General features: G+C 32.3%; 1 protein-coding gene across 1 annotated transcript in view; it reads left to right on the forward strand.

The window, feature by feature from the left end:
• Positions 1-7,497, forward strand: part of LOC143225633 (glutamate [NMDA] receptor subunit 1-like) — a 111,167-nt gene extending 103,670 nt beyond the window's left edge. Inside the window, exon 20 of the mRNA XM_076455405.1 lies at positions 1,588-7,497. Within this exon, the coding sequence (XP_076311520.1) occupies positions 1,588-1,968 (381 nt within the window). The 3' untranslated portion in view covers positions 1,969-7,497. The remainder of the gene's footprint in view (positions 1-1,587) is intronic.
• The last annotated feature ends 13,478 nt before the right edge of the window (positions 7,498-20,975 follow it).

A 20,975-nucleotide genomic window follows, 5' to 3' on the forward strand; every position in this document is an offset into this window, starting at 1 on the left:
TTAACGAAAAAATGGGAAAGGTTTTTGTTTCGTTTTTTTTACTTTCGTTTCTTTTCGCTGTCATATTTCGATATGTTCCGTACATATACGAACGAGCGCTTCATAGAAAACTAACACGGAAACAAAATACAGGTTATAACGTGACATGTCTTATGTATTACTTACAGAGCTTTGTTTTTATCTTTTCTTACTTAAACATTTGTTTACTCGACAAGATTTATATCTCAAACCATCATATCTTCAAATAACGCACTTTTAGCTGTACTGCGAAAGCTTCTTCGCTTTTTATATTCCTTATTTCGACTCTGTTTTCATTTACAATATGGCCACCCACCTAAAGGTTTTGTGTTAAGGTATGTCATATGTCAACAGATATAACGAAATTTTTCCATTTTAAGTACAATGAACAGCTGGAGATAGACTTCTCTGAGTACATTCTTTGTCTAAGCATATTAACTTTATCATGCCAAATAAATATTTTACAAGAATATTATCTGTTTTTAATTATTATCTTATTTAATTAACTGTATTAGTGTTCACTAGTGAAACCTTTTACCTAAACTTTACATATATAAAGGTATATGATCATTTTGTATCTATAAGTAATAGCTAGGTAATACAATAGAAAACTTCATATCTGATTGTTCTTTTTAGAGAAAACAGTTAAGGCTATTATATTTAATAGTAAGTAAATTAGCTTGCGTCTTTGAACTACAGCCTGGATATTATTAAGTTGTAATGTGGATATATACTATGAAGTTGTATTGAACAATAATTTCGTGACTTTATCCTCGTGCAGATCATGTGGTAGTAATGAAAGTAATTGGATTAATGTATTCTCGTTACATACCACGATGTTCTAATGACAGTCATTGGATTATTGTGATATTGTTACGCATCACATAATTTTAGTAGGTATACTGTTAACGTAAGATTGACTATTTAAGTTGGATCTAAATACCACATGATCTGTAGTGAGGATACAGCCACGAAATGATTGTTCAATACAACTTCATGGTACATATCCACATTACAACTTAATAATATCCAGGCTGTAGTTCAAAGACGCAAGCTAATTTACTTACTATTAAATATAATAGCCTTAACTGTTTTCTCTAAAAAGAACAATCAGATCTCACTTCGTTATTTTATAAAAATTCTGGACTGTTCAACATGAGATCGACTGACAAAATAAGATCCAACGTTTCATATCACTTTGATCTTTATCCAGTTCTCCATTGAAAAACGTAAATTGATAAAATGGTAACCTCATTGTTATATTTACAGTCTGATTTATAACCAACTGTATGAGAACGTGACAGAAAAATGGGTTTATCTTCATTATTATTATTCTCCTGACTACATAAGTGAATGTATACATGTCGTCAGTAGTACTTGAAGTACTTTTTAATTGAGAGAACTGTGCTAGTTATGTCACTAATTATAAAATCTGTATATTCTATGATGTTAAAAAGTCTAATCATCCTTGTTCAGTTCAGTTCAACGAACACAGTTTTATTTCGAAATTTAATCAAATAGCTGAAATCATTTGAAAATATTGTTTCAGTTCTTTATGTTTTTTCACAGAAACGCAAGACGCTTCGAGCAACACTACATGCACAAAAAAGACTTAAGGCCAATGGTATGGAAGCGTTTACCATAAAAAAGGGAACGCTAGGATACGGGGAGGACTTGTCTCCTCATGGAGCTATAGCTTCCATCAGTTCTTATGTTGACCCTCTTCCACCACCACCCCCTCCTCGAGGTGTGCCCCCCATTGATACTTCTTCTTCGCCATCTACGCCGGTAGACTTTGATACAGATCCTGATTTCCACAACATTCCTCCACCGCCCCCTCCACCAGCGACTTCTCCTCTGGTAAGAATGCGAGGGTCCAGGATAGCATATTCTTTACGTGGTGATCCATTATTCACAAGCACCGGCGATTCTTATGACATTCCAGTATAATTAGAAATGCCTATTTTTAAAAGAAACGCGTGTTATCATTTGGAAGAAGAAAGAGGCAACATGTTTAAAGTGGCTTAAGAGTTTCACAGAAGCCATACTTTTGGATATTGTAATTTAGGTAACAGCTAGTAGGATGTAGTGGCATGTGTTTATTTTTTGCTGTAATTATTTGTTGCCAAAAAGCAAGTTACTTGTGGTAGAGCAGATTCCTATTTTAATTTTTTCTCAAGTGCAGTTAATTTTGATACAATTTTTTATTTATTTTCACGTGCCAAAACGTTAAAGATGTCAAGATCTGATTGATAACTGAACTTCAAGAAGTTTTGTTAACTAGAAGATACACACGGGTAGAATTAGGATTAATTAGTTTATACTCGTAAGAATAATTGTTTTGTTGTATAAGCATTTAACATTTTCTTGTGTTAGCCGACAAGGCCGTTGACACATAATGTGTAAAATCTCAGATATTTGAGCAACGTAACAGAAATAGGAATTTTAGACTCTGTAGCTTATGACTTAAACGTTTAAAATCGATTACTGATTTACTTAGTTCAACTTAATTTATTTATAAGTATATATTTTTTTTTTTTTATTTTGGTTAGATGTATCCTATATTAAAATGAATTAGGGTTTTTCATGTCTTTTAACAGAATTTTTTAAAGATTTTAACCAGTAGTTAGGTATTCATGTTTTGAAAATTTTCGTTCTGTGAATCTGCAGAGCAATAAAAGGCTATTACTAAAAAAACAAAAAAACTATTAATGTTCATGAAATAATTCTTCAATTAAGGCCGCCTCTAACTCGTCTTCAGTTGCACAGAGGCATGTATGGAGGCTCCATCGCTTGCAATCGGGCTTCGATACCCTGGGTAACAGCGTTCATATAACCCATTGTACAGCTTTGTGACTAACTTCAAACGAGACTTTAACTTTTGAATATTTATGTTTTTTACTTTTATTCAAACACACAAAGATCTTTATTACTTATCATATTTTCTCTATTTATTAGATTCTAAAATATTGTAGTCTTACTCTGTACTGATGATTTTTTTATTATATATTGAAATCATTGTAATACACGCCGATTATAAGTATGAAGAATATTTTATCAACAGTATAAATCATGGTATTACAAACAATTCTGAAAAACTCCTAGATATTAGCATCAATGATAATGAGTTCTTTGATATAGAATTTCTGTCAAAATCACTAAAATATAAAATATTTTACCCGAGTATAAGAACACTTATAACAAAAGCTTAATTTAATATGAATTGGAATTATATTTAGTTTCATGTACATTTCTAGCTGAGTATATGTATGTAGGTTTAAGAACGTAAATTAACTGCATTTACATGTCGATTGAACGACGTTTCGGCTTCAAAAATGAGGCCTGAAATGTCTCCCCCTTTCGATTCAATGGGTAATTGGAACCTATTTAAATTCTTAAACCTCTTATGTATACTTTTCTTTAAAATTAAAATATATTACATTGTAAAAGATTTATAGGTTTATTGCAATATTACTACAATACTTTTTTCAAGTTAATATTTTAAGTAGTTAGCCGCTACTTTCCAATTTCAGTTTTTCAGGACTCCTTATTTCGTCAAATATACGCATAAATTACGGTTTAAAAGAATAATTGTGTAAAAGCATCACTGTAGTTTTTATTAATGTCATAATTTTTAAATTATTTGGTTAAATTTGATTTCTTTAAGCTCGTAGATAATTTTTGTCTTTTTCTTGTGTTTGATCACTATGTAACCAGTCTCTAAATGTTTGAATAACTTGTTTTTCTTTGTAAATTTCTCGACAGAATATTAATATTCTTACCATATATTACGATGTACGTGTAAGCCTGAGCATTTAATGTTATCTGTAAGTTCAATGGGGAATATTTAAAATGTTATCCATGATAGTACTGTGAACATGCGTAAAGTTGAAATCAAAAGACACACAAAAACATTTGGAATTATTAAAAAAATTCATTCAAGGTAAATATTAGTAAAAGTTTATTGTCATTTTTTATATCAGTTAGATAATGCGAGATGAAAGAAACAACTTCAAAAATACATAGAGCCATAGAAGCAATGATTCGTTGTTATAACTTTTAACCTTGATCGTAATACTTAAACCAGAGCTTATATGGTATCACATTTTTTACTAATGAAGGTGAATTTTGATTAAACGCTTTGTAATAACTCGTAAGCATTAATTATTATTTTATATTTCTTTATACAAAACAGTTATGTTGCTTAACATGTTCTAAAGAAGCAAGCATAAATCACCTTGATCATATACATCTGTCTGATACTTTGGTAGTAGTGATTAAGGTAAAAATTGAAACTTGTCGAATAAGTTGATATATCTCTCATGTTTGTAAATATCAAACTTTATGTTAACTATTTTTATTTAGTAGTTTAATAACAATAGTAATTACGCAAAACACCTGTTCCAACCTTTAGGAGTGTTAGCAACTTTTCCAATGCAAAATTCGAAAAGAAGTTCGAGAAGTGCGGAGTGATTTGTAAACGTTTTCTTTTCGACGTGAGAAAATATTAATTTAAGGCAGAAACGTTTAATAGGAATGTATTGTATTACATATAAAAATCGGTCCGTTTGATTAATATAAACAGATGATATGGAAATAGGGAAAATTACAAAAATACATGAACTGTAGCACTGACTATTTTTTAAATATAATACGTATTTTCAGATATTAACAGAAACGGCAAAATAAAAAAGTTAAAGATTAAATACAATAAACTCCGTAAACCTTAAAATGATGTGAAATAAAAAAACACAATCGTTAGATAAAGAATGTAGAAACCAAATGTTAGAACTACGTGAAATATGAAAATAATAAAATAAAGAATGTAGAAACCAAATGTTAGAACTACGTGAAATATGAAAATAATAAAATAAAGAATGTAGAAACCAAATGTTAGAACTACGTGAAATATGAAAATAATAAAATAAAGAATGCAGAAACCAAATGTTAGAACTACGTGAAATATGAAAATAATAAAGAATGTAGAAACCAAATGTTAGAACTACGTGAAATATGAAAATAATAAAATGTATAGTCAAACGTATAGACGTTTGTAATTTAAGAAATGGTTGTAAAAATTGATAAAAACACGAATGCAGAAGAAATAAGGAAGTGTAAATTTTGGGATGATCATGAGTTGCTGAATTGTTTATGACGGTGATACAAATAATTTAAAGAAAAAAGAAAATTTTAAATATTAAGAAACAGTAAAAAATGAAATATAATTAATTGTTTGAATGGTACACTGAAAAACAGGAAAGTTTGTCTGTTTGTTTATGGCAAATCAACTAAGACTATTTACTGCACTTCATAAATTTGAGCTGCCGACATAATGAATAGTTAGATTAACTGTCACATTATACGACGTTATGACTGAAAGGACAAGCAGGTTTGGCACTTGGTGTTTAGCCATGAAAATCAGAAAGAAAGAAATTGGTAGAATGAACAAAGCTGAAGAAGAAATTTAAGGATGTTATTAATTCGGAATTTTCTTTCAAAAGAATTTAATGTTAAAAATATTGAGTATTAGAAATAACATTACATTTAAAATTGTACCTATCCAATTAATAATTTTATACTCTGATTGGAAATTGATAAATTTAGAAGGAAAGTTTTATAAAAATAAAATAAAATGTGTAGAATATATGGGTTAAGGGTTGAGGAGCCCTTTTATGTTCGTATGTCTGACCTTTCAACATTGTAAAAGAATATATATATGTGTGTGTGTGTACCTGAAATTTATAAGGCTATTAAAAGTAATGAAAATAAAATACAAAAAAACTTTTGAACATTTAATTAACAATGTTTAGAAAAATATATATATATATATATATATATCATACACAAAAGAACCTCCATTTTCTATAGTATTTACTGGACTTTATGCAATGTTAAAATATCTGCCTAATGTGCAAAGTTTGAGAGAACAGTTTTTTATTTGTAATTGTATTCGATTATTATTATAAAAATACAATTACAATCTAAAAAATATATTCTTTTAACTCTTAGTGATATTAGATGTCACGTTACATTACGCAAAATACATTATGATAATCTGGAACCCGTCATTGTTTACTACCTCAATAAGGGTATTCAATAAAGTATCTTAAGACAAAGCTATACTTAGTTTGTTATAATCTTATTCGAAAGTGTTCGAGCTGCCTTACAACATTTTAGTTGAAATACCGTTATACATTCTTTGTCTTATTGTCATGTAGTATTATATCCATGAAAAGTTCATGTTTCGGAGACATGTTGCCTTTCATGTGGCTAATAGAAATAATGTATCAGCCAACAATTTATATACAATTGTTAACCAGCCGATTTTATGAGCAGTTATACTAAAAAAGAAGCATTTTAAACAGGAGCATAAGTTTAAATATTTCAATTATTATATAATATATATATTATTTACAGTAGAGCATTGGCTTATAAACACATGGTATAATATCTTATTGTAAATGTAAAAAATATATGCTATTACATTACATTTGTGAACTTCTACCTTTTTAACCAAACATTTATGTTTTATGCACAAAAAATTTGCTTCAGTTTTTTTTTATTTACAAACTAAAACAGTTTGTATGGAGTTATGGTGTATAACACGAAGTTATGGTGTATAAAAAGATGTTAGTAGAAGGTTGAGCTATGTAAAATGGTTAACCTATTTTGTGAAAGTATTTTACTGAAATTCGACAAGATCATTAAACTGTTTACTGTTTCTTTTATGTAAAATAGTTTTTAACATGTTTGTACGTTTGAACTGCTGAACTGTTAAAACAGTTTTACCCTTTTCGTTAACAACTTTAACAGAATTTCTGAAAGAAAATTGTGTAAAATTTAACTATTTTTTCGTGTTCACAAAGTTTACGTTTTACGGGATTTCAGAAGGATGTTGTATTCATAAAAAATGTGTTTTTTGTTGTTTTTTAATTTCGCGCAAAGCGACAGATCTATCTGTGCTACGCGTACTTATTTAACAGTGTTAAATTAGAGGGAAGGCAGCTAGTCATCACCACCCACTGCCAACTCTTGGGTTACTCTTTTACCAACGAATAATGGGATTGATCGTCACTTATAACGTTGCCCCCGGCTAAAAGGGTGAGCATATTTGATATGACGGAATTCGAGCCCGCAACCCTTAGATTGCATGTCGGATAAAGAAATGTGCAATCCTGCTCTGTTACAGCAGTTTTGTTAATATGATGTAAAAACTGTAAACATGTTTTACAGAAATTAGCAGATGTATTGAAGCTGTTTACGATAATTCATTCTATTCTAAGTTACTTCTACAAATGTTTCAGTTGTTTAAGATAGACTGGACCACACGCTACAATATACATTACCAGAATGTCTGTTTTAGTAGGTGATAGACTGTAATCAAGTACTTATATTAAATAAGTTGTTTGTTACCCAATCTATAAAATTCATCATATGTAGTGGACTACATCACAGAAGAAATAAAGTGTTTAGAAATCATCCCTTGTGCATAAACTATGTTCATAACACTATCCCAAACAATTCTTGTGAATATGTATTACCTTTCACTTATGCTTTGTTTGCTTGTTTTGAATTTCGCGCAAAGCTACTCGAGGGCTATCTGCACTAGCCGTTCCTAATTTAGCAGTGTAAAACTAAAGGAAAAGCAACTAGTCATCATCTCCCCTCCGCCAACTCTTGTACTATTCTTTTACCAACGAATAGTGGGATTGACCGTACATTATAACGTCCCCACGGCTGTAAGGGCGAGCATGTTTGGTGTAACAGGGGTTTGAGCCCACGACCCTCAGATTACGAGTGAACGCCACAACCACCTGGCCATGCCGGACCAATATAGTAAGGAATTATTAATTAGCAATACTACCGGTTCTACTCTAAGCCTTTATAACAATATAGTGCTACGTCATTACACTTTAAACATTTGTTTAAAAATCTTATTTCGAATATTTGGTTAAACCTAAAATTATTAGTCCAAGAAAAATCAAATATTGTCCAATAAATAGTGGTTATGTTAGTTTCTTTCAGACAAATGTTGGAAACTCACATATGAAGACACGCAATGACTATGTATGTAACTATTTAGAAAACGTCAAAACATTCTGGCTAAAGCTATAACTTGTTATCAAAAACCAACTGTGATATAATAATTAAACACTCTGATTAGATGACACAAAACTATAACTTGTTACCAAACATCAACTGTGATATAATGATTACATCGTTAAACACTGATTCGATGACACAAAACTATAACTTATTATTAAACACCAACTGTGAAAATAATTATTACGGAGGAAGGAACACAATTCTAGTTTAGTCTCTTACTAAACGGAAGAAAAAAAAATTCTAGTTTAGTCTCTTACTAAACGGAAAAAAAAATTCTAGTTTAGTCTCTTACTAAACGAAGAAAAAACACAATTCTAGTTTAGTCTCTTACTAAACGAAAAAAAAATTCTAGTTTAGTCTCTCACTAAGTGGAAAAAACAACATAATTCAACGTTAGTGTTAGTCTTTACTAAACTTAATGCAAAATTTTAAGATATTTTGCTCATTACAGATGCATAAAAACGTATTTGTAAGTAACATGATGCCAGTATCACTCACTAAATCTAAAGACAAAAAAACTAAAGATGTCAACTGAAATTTTCCACTACGGGAAAGGATCGATGTAAGTTAATTATAGATAAACCTTCATTGAATATTCAGTAATCTAAATAAAACTTCTGACTGAGCTTGCAGCTCTTGTATTTAGTATTGTATTTATTCGACACTTGATGTTAACAGTGCTTTTACTGGTCAGTTGGGATTAGCATTGTATTTACTGGTCAGTTAATATCAGTAATATTTTTACTTATCACTTCAGATTAGCAGTATCTTTACTGGTCACTTGAGTTTATTGTATACTATATTTACTAGTCAATTCGACTGTGGAATAACTTTAGTCAAGAGTAAACAAAATACTTCTTTTCAGGGTTACAGATAAATCATAGCAAAATCAGTGATAAACGCTAGGGTTTGTTATTGTTAACAAAACAAAGTGATTTTGTTCATTTAATCTTTAAAAGACAAGTCTGGTTTTATTTATTTTTTATTTCATAGCTATATATTATCCTTATAAATCCTTCTTTTACTTTGATATTAAATAGCATATCTCCAATTTTAAATAATTTTGGTCCATTATTCCAAAATAATCTGTTACTGTAGCCCCCTCCTCTCATTGGCTTAGCGGAAACTATAAAGGTTTATACAATGAATATTGATACCCGTGGTGAGCAGAGCACTCATAATCCACTGTGTAGTTTTGCACTTAAGAACAACAACAAAAAACTGTTAGTGTAAAATATGAAAATTATAGAAATATGTCAACTTTAAAAGGTATAGGAATGCTGTAAATTAATCTTTAACCCTAAATTCGAGGGTTGATAATTAGTAACATTCTACTCCTCACAAAATACGGCATACAATAAAAAGTCCTAAGCTATATAACGATAATTTAACATCAGAGGAATCTTCGTTTGAAAATTAGTTTTTCCACCAGTTTGTGTCATGATTTTCGTGAAACACCTTTTAGAAAGTAATATACTAATGAAAAACCTGTTTTAGGTTCTAAGTTAGTCAAGTTAGAGAATTTCCAAAAGTCATGTTTAGTACATGGGTGGAAGAAGGCATGACGTCTCCACGTAAACGTAGTGGATGTAGCAACTATGACGTTCCTGTTAAAGGATCAGTAAGCCAAGAAACGTTATAACCCATCAAAAAAGGAAGAGAAAGCTGCGAAGCAGAAGAAAAAAAAACACTTTGCGCAGTTCCATTGCGTTTCTTGAAGCACGAGATCGAAATCCAATCTTATTCAAACTTTTTTATGACAAATTCGTCTAACGGATTTTCTTTTCTTCAAATTTGCCACCGAAACATGGAAATTTCTGTACGATCGACTCGCAATTTTAGGATTAGATTAGATTTATTCCCCTGGTAGGACAGCAGTAAGTCCAAGCACTTACAATGAGAAAATCAGGGGTTCGATTTCCCGCAATAGGCACAGTAGCTAGCTCAATGTGGTTTTGAGATAAAAAACACATACGTACGCAATAAATTAGAATTACTGCACGGATACCAATACAAATAGACAGACAGACATTATGATTACAACCAACAGTATTATTTTACTTCGTTTTGTTTTTCAATGTAATACCACCACTTATGTGAAATCCTGGGTTAGAAACTTTATATCGTATTCTTGGTCTAAAGTCACCGACTGTAATGACTGATATTGATGATAAACAGCTATTACCGATTAGGATTAGATGTGAAACCTAAAGTATTTTATTCAAATTAACACACGAAGAGAAAAAAGACACAAGCCAAGTTAGCCCATTGAAACCACTAAAACAACTAAAAAAGTAATCATCCTAAATGCACGTTCAAGAAAAGTTTAAACACATTTAAAGTAGCGACACTCAGCAAGCTATCACGTATGTAATTCCCTATATGTATAACCCTAACAGAGAAATAATTGTGTTAGTAAAGAAGTCTAGATTTGTGTATTCAAACCTTATACTTGATGCTCTGAATATTTAAGTTTTAACCTCGAACTTTGTTATTTTATCAAAAAACATCTGAACGTTAATTGAAACTCTTTAACAAGTTAAACATATAAAGTTCTTTCTTAATGCTCAACAGAAAACAACTGTTCAGGCCTATCTTTTCCATCAAAAATAATATAAAATATTAAGTAAGTACTTTAAAAGAGGCATCACAAGAGTACCATATAAGGTTATCCGAAAATTCATATCTGGATAGTTAAATGTCAATAATCATAATTACTTTTCAGTGGGCCCGGCGTGGCCTCGTGGTTAGGGCACATTACTCTTAATCTAAGGATCGCGGGTTCAAATTCTCCAAACATACTCGCCCTTTTAGCCACGGAGGCGTTATAATGTAACGTTCAATCTCACTAATCGTTAGTAAAAGAGTAGCCCAAAAGTTAGCAGTAGGTGATAATGACTAGCCGCCTTCTCTCTAGTCTTACACAGCTAAATTAGGGACGGCTAGCGCAGATAGCTGTCGTGTAGCTTTGCGCGAAACTCAAAACAAAACTTTTCGGTGTCTCAGGGTTAGACAACATTCTACCAGACAAAATTAAGCATACAGCGAATAACGAATCTGAATTTGATTGTTACAGTCAAATAATCATGAAGTGCCTTCTAAAAGCAGCTACGGACACGGTACCAATACAACAATATACAACCACAAACAATGCATGGAAACCAACCAAACAACTATTAGAGCAGAAATTAAACAACTAAAACAAGAAAAATGTGACAACTTCTGCTCCCAATTAAATGAACAAACCGACCCTAGTAAGTTTTGCCTACACTTAAAAAGATTAACACGACAAGAAAATACCCAATACTGGAATATAACAACACCTTAGCACAAACCAACAAAGAAAAAGCAGAAGCCTTCAAACATCAATTACAAAATACATTTAAAACACACAATGAGTCGGACATGAACAACTGTTACTACAATATCGATATCGAGAAAGCATTCGACACTGTATGGCACAATGGTCTTCGGTTCTGTATGTATGAAATGGGACTATTGCGAGGAATTATTCGCTGGTTATCTAACTTTTTTTGGAAAATAGAAAATGTAGAATAAACGTAGAGGGAACATTCTCGAAGTTCTTCACTCCAGAAGCTGGCGTCCCTCAAGGAGGAGTGGTTAGTCCTATTCTCTTCATCATGTATGTAAATAATATGCCACTTAAAGACCCAAACCATGGATATGCGTCACAGTTCGCTGATGATGTAGCAATATGAAGCCCCCCCCCCCAGTGGCTCAGCGGTATGTCTGCGGACTTACAACGCTAAAAACCGGGTTTCGATACCCGTGGTGGGCAGAGCACAGATAGCCCATTGTGAAGCTTTGTGCTTAATTCAAAAACAACAACAACAACAGCAATTTGGAAAAGTGCCCCTACACCAAAAATAGCAGCCACTAACTTACACCCACAACTAAATAGATTATGTGAATACTGCCAAAAATATAAAATTAAAATAAACACAGCGAAGACACAATTAGTAATATTTTCAAAATCAACGAAACATCAAAATGTTCAACCTCAGATCTACATGAACAGAGAGCTTCTCCAAACTGTTACATCTGCAAACTTTTTAGGGTTAACACATGATTCTAAACTTACATGGAAAAAACATGTAAATAACACAAAAACTAAAACTTGGCGAAGAATAAACTATGCTAGGAGTCTAACTGGTAAAAACTATGGAACAACACCAGAAAACATCATTAAAATATACAAGACATACATTAGACCAGTAATAGATTATGCAGCTCCTGCACGGATCAATGTAAGTGAAAAACAAATACAAACCAAGCTCCAAACATTACAGAATACACTAATTACATCAGCATAAAGAGTACCTGAAACCACTTCATCAAAGTTCATGCATAATTACTCAAATACACAAACAATACCAGATAGACTTCTACATAGTACAATAAAATATTTTGATAAAAATTGGCGAAAAAATGTGTTATGCGAACTAGACAGATATTGCATATATGATGAAGAAAGACCTAAACACCTCTCCTCGTTAAATTTTTACATCAGATCTTTAAGATAAAATCAAATTGAAAATAATAATAATGATAATAAAATAGTGCTAAAATAAAACAGGCCACCTACGTTCTAGACTTACTTAAAAAAATGAAAGAGCAATATAAATGGACATTGCCCTGAAAAGGACCAGATTTAAAGTTATGCAATTACCTCAGCCATTTTGTATTTACTCTAAATGTATTAATCAGTCCATTACAACAAAGTAATGGAAGGAGGAAGAGGTCTAGTGTACCTGACCTTCCTGGGTATACAAATATATATACCCAAACACCTAGAGAGAGAGAGAGCGACAGATCTGAGGAACTCTAACAATGGTTTATTGTGAAAATTTGCGCTTAACGTAAACAATACAACAAACATTAAGAACAGACAAACTTTTCAAGCATCGGGCAGGTACGCAAAGCTAACGTTTGAGTGACATTTTACTGTGCTAGTTTGAGGAGTGCTTTAAAACTTTGCTTGTATCATTCCTATTGATACTAACAGAAGGATTTGAGACTACATCTTTTACATAATATAGATATAAAGTTTCAATCAATTTTTAATTTTTATAGTATGTATAGAACCTAAAAGTAATATTTCTTTGATTTTTGTAGGTGTCTATTTTGTAGAGCATCAACTTTCTGTGATATTTTTAAAATGCTAAAATATTAGTCAATTAATGCTTTCCATAAATCACAGAAATATCAAGAGAAAGACGTAATCTGAATAAAAATGGACTTTTACAACTCTCTATACTTCAACGTAAATATTGATTACGTGCACGAACTACATTGTAATTGAATTTCAGTAGACCTTACGCGTATTGTATACACCTTCATAGTAGACACTGTAATATGTATGCGGACTCAAACTGCTAGAAACCGCGTTTCGATACTCATGTGGGCATAGCACATATGAAAGCCTATTGCGTAGCTTTGTTTTATTCCAAACAATCAACCAACTTTCACAGCAGACTGGATAGCGCGTCAATATGGTGATTCCTTTTGTTAAGCTTTGTAGAATTTAAATGTTCATAAATATTTTTATAAAAATATGTCTGTCATTTATTCATTTTGTGATGTATGCAATCAAATTTTTATATTTTGCTTTCAAAATAATGTAACTAATTATGACGTCATCTAAACAGATCTGTAAAAACAAAAATATGAAGCGGGTAAGGTAAAATCACAAGTTCGCTAAGTCTAATTACAGGAACACTTACAAGCCAAAAGTGGAATAAAGTAACGAAACATAGTACCTCCTTCCTCTATTTGAGAAAAGAGATTTAGGTCTTTTCGACCTGGGAGGATCAGATATATACTGACTTCTTCTTCGTACCTTCAATGATATTTTAAATATAGTAAAAAAGCACCGCACACTCGGTGGTTATGATTCCAAACGTCGATCGTTAAAACAAGTACAATAACTGTAAACATCCACCAAGAGAGAGCGTTTCACTATGTTTTTATTGGTATCCAGTAAAAATTATAATAGACTTTAAAAATATTTAAATTTAAAGGCCTAAAATAAAGATGAAAGAAGAAGTAATCTAATTGAATATCGTTTGAATGAATGCAGTTGACAGGTTAAAAATAAATTTAAAACATCTCCACTCTTGAAAAATATATTAAAAATAGCTCCAATTAATTTTCAAAAATATGCTTAAGAATAAAAATCAATAAAAACTCTATAACCCGAGCGCTTTCCAAAGGTGGACCTTTCTTCTTCAGGGGCAAACTGAAGTCCGGCTTTCGAAAGCGCACAGGTTATAGGATTTCATTCATTTCTATCAGTATTATAAGATTTTTTTTTAGGATTATAAATACTTAAGAATAAAAGATATGATTGAATATATCTACTACAAAACCAAACAATAAGTTATGTGAGCTCTACTGTCCGTCGGGAATCGAACCCTGAATTTCACCGTTGGAAAATCGTAAATTTACTCTAGGAAGAGACAAGGATAAAAGTATAAAATAAGTTGATACAGAAAACAACTCCTTATCTTAATCTGTAGCTGAGAAAGATCCAAATTATGCGTAGTTAAATCTTTTCAAAACAACAAGAAAGAGAGGAACGTACGAGAGTTAACAGAAACGGTAAACATTAGAGGATGAAAAATCAGATTCATTTTCTTGAGGCTGTCGAGCTCCACTTTTTAAAATAATCCCACGTTCCTGGTGTTGACAAGTGGAATCTGAGGTGGAATGAAGTTCTAAAGCTTCAGTTAATTAGTGGTGACGAGATTCGTTAAAGGGTTAACTGGTTGGTTGATATTAGTTGCTGGTTCTTAAACGACTGAGACGCTGTTATGTACGATCACGCAGCCCCCTCCATGTTTAACATATGTGTACTGTAAGAAGCCCTTAACGTATTCTAAAGCATAACTTAACACATATTTATTGGAAAATCCTTTCGGATTATTAATTGTTGTTTTGTATCATCAACGTGGTTGAACGTTATACCTAATGGGCGCCTTCAGCGTTAAACGGCTGGTTCTTTGGTTTATTTTGTTAACTAAAATTTGATAAGGTTATTTTTTCATAATTCAACTTCAACAATAGTAGAAAATGGATAGGTTTTAAAAAATTCAAATTTATTGTAATTGTCTTAATAAATGTATTCATTTATTGTTGATTTGATGACATATAAAGAACAAGGATGCTCAGACATCAAAGGCGTGTTCCTGTGATGCAATAGCAAATATTCAAAATTTAAAATAATCATTCAGTGTTATGTAGGGTATCTAGATGTTTGCTGCGAAAGACAAAAGCTATTGAATATATTACGAAATTTTGGAAATCACCATAAGTTACGGGTGAGAATTTCTTTGTGTCAGTGAGGTATCAACAAACATCATAATGTTTGTAAACGATAGATCTTAGGTAATTTTAGTCTGTTATGTCATTTATATCTAGAAAAATACCACGTGTTATCGATCGATTAGTGTAACGACGCAAACTAGAAACAGTGGTAATGCCAGAGGTAAACAAAAATCAAATGCTAAGTTCGCAATAATTAATAATTTATAGAAATTCCATTATAAAAGTTAAATAGTAATCATTTTATTGCTTTGTTCGAATCAGTTACTTACTTATACAATTCAGAACACATAAATTCGTTACTTTCTTGTAAAAACAACGACCTTGTTAAGATGCTGGTATTTCTTCGTGTATTTGTTTCGGTAGACATTGACTTTTCACTCTTATGACATCTGGATATCTGTCATAATTTACATGTACATTCTTACCGGAATGTCGTTCTCAGAATGATTGTCGCAAACTGGCACACGGAACGAGTGAACGTTGTTCTCAAAAACATTATTGTAATCAGGTGGTTTCTGTAACTCCGAGAGTTTTGTGGTCAGTAATAATCACCTGCTTTCCCGGTTTTGACCTATCTCTACTTGACTCTTGTGAGTCATATAGAAATAATCGAATTAAGTATATATAGAAAATGCATATTTGTTATAATGAATAACTGTTCAAATTCTGAACAGGGATATATATATAAAACAATCTGTTGTTAATTTTGTGCTTACAAATAAAGACGTGTACATATACGTATTATATCTAAACATAATAACTTGTCGTTAGTGAATGTACCTTACTGCTATATGTATATTGCAACCACTGCCTTCTACATATATATATATATATATATATATATCCTTCATGAGTTTATGTACTCAACTATATTATATAGAAAATAGTTTCCTAAATTTATTTGAAAAATTATGATGTATCTTTCTGTAACGTGAAATTAAATAATTTTGCTAATTTGTTTGTGTCAGAGTCATTTCTTTTGGAAACTTTGAATTTTAATTTCTACACATTATCAATATTTATCACTTTCTTAAAAAAAATCCATTTGTAAATAACCACAAACGAGACAAAAGAAATTTGTGTTTATGGATTAGACATAGCAATCCCAGTTATTGTTAGTAAATTCAGTTGTTATTTTATACAATTGTGCATTTGTCTTAGTCAACTGACAATGTTTGTTCTATTGAATTTCGCATAAAACTATTCAAGAACTATCTGCCAAACCATTCCTAATTTTGATGGACCAGAGGAAAGGCAGCTATTCAACATCACGCGCCGCCAACGCTTGAGTTTCTAACAACGAATAGTGGAATTATTGGTCACATTTTAACGATCCAATGGCTGAAAGGGTGAGCATGTTCGTTGATGAGGTTCGAACCCAAAATTCGCTGATTGCGAATCGAACGTCCTAATCACTAGGCCATGCTAAGCCCAAGCTAAAAATGAATCAATATTTTCAAAAAATACAGAGTCACGTATCACAGAAGGTGTAATTGATATGCAAACAACTTAGAAGCTGAAATTCTTTCACGAAATATATCATCTGAATAAACCACAATTCTGTATTCCTGAAGTTTTAATTTTTCATACTGTAACTGAATTTAAATAAAATAAATAATGAATCTGGACTGCATATGAAACGATACAGAAGCCGTCTACGTTTGAGTTATGAAGAATCATTGAGAAATACTGAAAAATATAACATATATACATCTTTTGCTGTCTCTAGCAAAGGTTACTCTCTGAAAGACATTACGCTAGCTTGGAGAAAACAAAATGCAATTTTTGGTCACCCTTTTTGAACATGATTGAATAAAACAAGTGAATACCTTTTCTCAAATGAATATAATATTACTACAGTGAGTAGTATCTCGACAAAATCTTATGTTAGATGGCGCTGTCGTGCAAGAACAGATACAAATATACTTTATCCTTCTCGACACAATTTCCTGTAAAGTTTTGCACAAAACTTAATTTAAAAATATAGAAAAATATTTCATAATATTTTGACGATAAAAATATCAATATTTAAGTTGTGATATTTAATTACTGTATTGACTTTGAATCTTAATAACATGTTTTGGTTTGAATTTCGCGCAAAGCTACACGAGGGCTATCTGCGCTAGCCGTCCCTAATTTAGCAGTGTAAAACTAGAGGTCAGACAGTTAGTCATCATTACCCACCGCCAACTCTTGGGCTACTATTTTACTAACGAATAGTGGGATTAACCGTCACTTATAACGCTCCCACGGCTGAAAGGGCGAGTATGTTTGGTGGGACCGGGATTCGAGCCTGCGACCCTCAGATTATGAGTCGAATGCCTTAACCACCTGGCCATGCGGAGCCTAACATGTACTGCATTAATGAGATTTGTTTATCTTGTTCCTAAACAAATCAGTCCCTTACGCAGAATGTTCGAAAGGATGGTTCTAATTTGTCAGGTTAAAAGCCAACACATATTTTGCAATGCACAACCATCATGCTAATGTTATTGGAGTCAGGGGTCATAAGACTATTTCAAGCCAAAACAAAAATGCTAATGTTTCATCAGAAGAATGCGGACAATCTAGAAAACGTTAAATATCATAAGCAGCAGCGCTACAGCTATATAAGCATAATTCTTTTTACAGCACAAAAATTAGGAAGTTCGGACGATCCACCTCTAACCTCCTTCCACGCGTACGAAGGTGCAAGCTATTTTTTTGCATTTTAATGAACAAATTTAATGTAAACGTTATTAACGCTTTAAATAAACACCTAATGTTTGACATTATTTACTATTGAAGAGTCCAAAGTCGTCTGTACTTCCTTATCTTTTCTACACCATGGCCTGGCATGGCCAGGTGGTTAGGGCGCTTGACTCACAATCTGGGTGAGGGTTGCGAGTTCTTAACCTGAAGATGACCTAGGAAACGTTGTTCTTCCCTTATCAGTAAAAGTGTTAATATCCATACCAGCCGTTCTGAGATATATTTTTATTTCAAGTGGGTTTCTCGTCATTAAAAGTTCAAATCCATGTCCTACAAAACGTGCTCGCCATTTGAGCCGTATGGTGTTATAATGTGACGGTCACTCCTACTATTCGTTGGTAAAAGAGTAGCACAAAAGTTGAAGGTGGGTGGTGATGACTAACTGCATTTCTTCTAGTCTTTTAAAAAACTTTCCTACACCACAGACAACTAAATGACCTTTCTTTTTCAAGCTTTTCCTCTGCTTAAGATATTTTAAGGGAAAAACCACAATTACAGGGAGCATTTTTTTAACGTTTGCAAACTTATAATTTTCAATTCTCTTTATCTTAAAACAGGGATAACACGTTAACCCTAAATGTTTATTATCACTAGGCACACTAAGATTGTAACTGTTATTTTTGATATAAAAAATAATAATTTTTAACACATTCAGAAGAAAGGCGGGGTCTAACATTTTATAAACTAGCTGAAGAAGCGGTTTAGCACAGTATAGAAGCAAGATCGACGACCAATCTGTGTCATACTTTGGGTCCCGAAGGGTATTGTTAAGGTTTGTGACAATCTGTCTGGCGTTAATCAGTTATAAACGGATACACACTGGAGTTTTGTCTAATAATGGTTTATACATAGATATACACAATCGCGAGAGCGTTGTATCAAAACCATGTGATGTTAAAATTAAAAGAAAATAATTTTCTGAAATGTTCAGATGAATTTATACTCAGGTTATCTGTACTGGCTGACTATCTTCAAATGATACACTAAACAGAAGACAGCTAGTCAACAGCACCGAATGCAAATTCTTGGGGTATCCAAGTCGAATAGTAGGATATGACCGTCACTCTTATAACCCACCTATGGGTCAAAATAAAGGGCACTACTTTTTCGATCCATTGAGTTTAAGATTGAGAAAATGTATGTAACAAAAATAATGCAGTTCCTACAGTATCTAATTTTGTTTTCCAACGCCAATTACGATAAACAAGGGAAACCTCAGGCTTTAGAGAACTGTCTTCTAAAAAACATTTCATACTGTTGGAACCTGGAGTATATTGTGACACTTTAGTGTTGTATAGTTGGTAGGATAGACATTATAGTGTACTACCATTGTAAATTCATGGTACCAATATTGAACATTTCGTACTTTCTATTTTCTTTAGCTTACAGGGCCGCCCCCAGTGGCACAGCGGCATGTCTGCGGACTCACTTTGCTAGAAACTGGGTTTCGATACCCCTAGTTAGCAGAGTACAGATACCCCATTGTGTAGCTTTGACCTTAATTCCAAACAAACATACAAAGCTTATTTGAATTATTCTTTATTAACTCGAAAATTTGATAACCACAAAAATAATGTTTGGAAGTAAAATTATTTTGAGAATTTAGAGACAGTGATATGTGAAATATTAGTGAGAAATTACTGAATTATTATTAAGGAATTATTAAATAGTGGGATGCGAGAACTCGTACAAAGACTGCAATTTGACAAGTTTTTGAAACCAAGCCAGCCAGGCCCTGCATGGCCATGTGGTTAAGGCACTTGACTCGTAATCGGAGGGTCGCGGGTTTGAATCCTCATCACATCAAACATGCTCGTCCTTTCAGCCATAGGGCTTTATAATGTGACGGTCAATCCCACTATTCGTTGGTAAAGGAGTATCCCAAAAATTGGCTGTGTATGACGATGACTAACCGCCTTCCCTCTAGTCCTACACTGCTAAATTAGAGACGGCTAGCGCACACAACCCTCGTGTAGCCTTGCGTGAAATTCAAAACAAACCAAACCAGTCAATGATATTGATTTAACCTCATATTTCAGTGCTCTCACTGGCAGATTAAGCTCAATGTTTGTTGTATTGGATGGGAAATCTTGTCGTGCAAAATATTCAGACAAAGTTAAACTTCAGTTGACTGTTGTACTCGGCCGAGTAGTGCTAGTGCAAGTTTTATTTCTTAGAACGGCTGGTGTAGTTATTAACACTTTTATTGATGAGCAGAGAACAACGTTTCGACCTTCCTATGTCATTTTCAGGTTAAAAAAGTTTTTGTTAATTCTGAAAACTTTGTGTTTCTTTGTTTCAGAGCAACGCCATATTGGTCTATTCTGTAGTGTCCTCTGTGTGGAGTCGAACCCCGGATTTGATCGTTGTAAATCCGTAAACTTACGTTTGTCCCAAAATTTGTGAACGCTCGCTACACAGTGTATGTTGAAACTGTTTTCCATCACAGCCCTGCTATACAGTATTTATTCATATCACTTACAATTGAGTTTGGAAAATACTAACATTTTAATGTACATTCTATTTTTATACTTTAAAATATTCATTGGGTATTTTTTTGGTCCTGTTTAAGCATAATTAATTTGTTCCAAGAGACTGTACTTCAAAATGTTACCTTTTAGTTACATACCGAACGTATTTGAACATAATTTTAATATTTCTTCGCAAACGTTTTGACACAAACTTTACTTAAACAACTCAAAACTCCTGACACCTCACCACATGTTCCTAATTTTTATTTACACTGGTAATAA

The sequence above is a fragment of the Tachypleus tridentatus genome, chromosome 9 (assembly GCF_004210375.1).
Source record: "Tachypleus tridentatus isolate NWPU-2018 chromosome 9, ASM421037v1, whole genome shotgun sequence".
Lineage (NCBI taxonomy): Eukaryota > Metazoa > Arthropoda > Merostomata > Xiphosura > Limulidae > Tachypleus > Tachypleus tridentatus.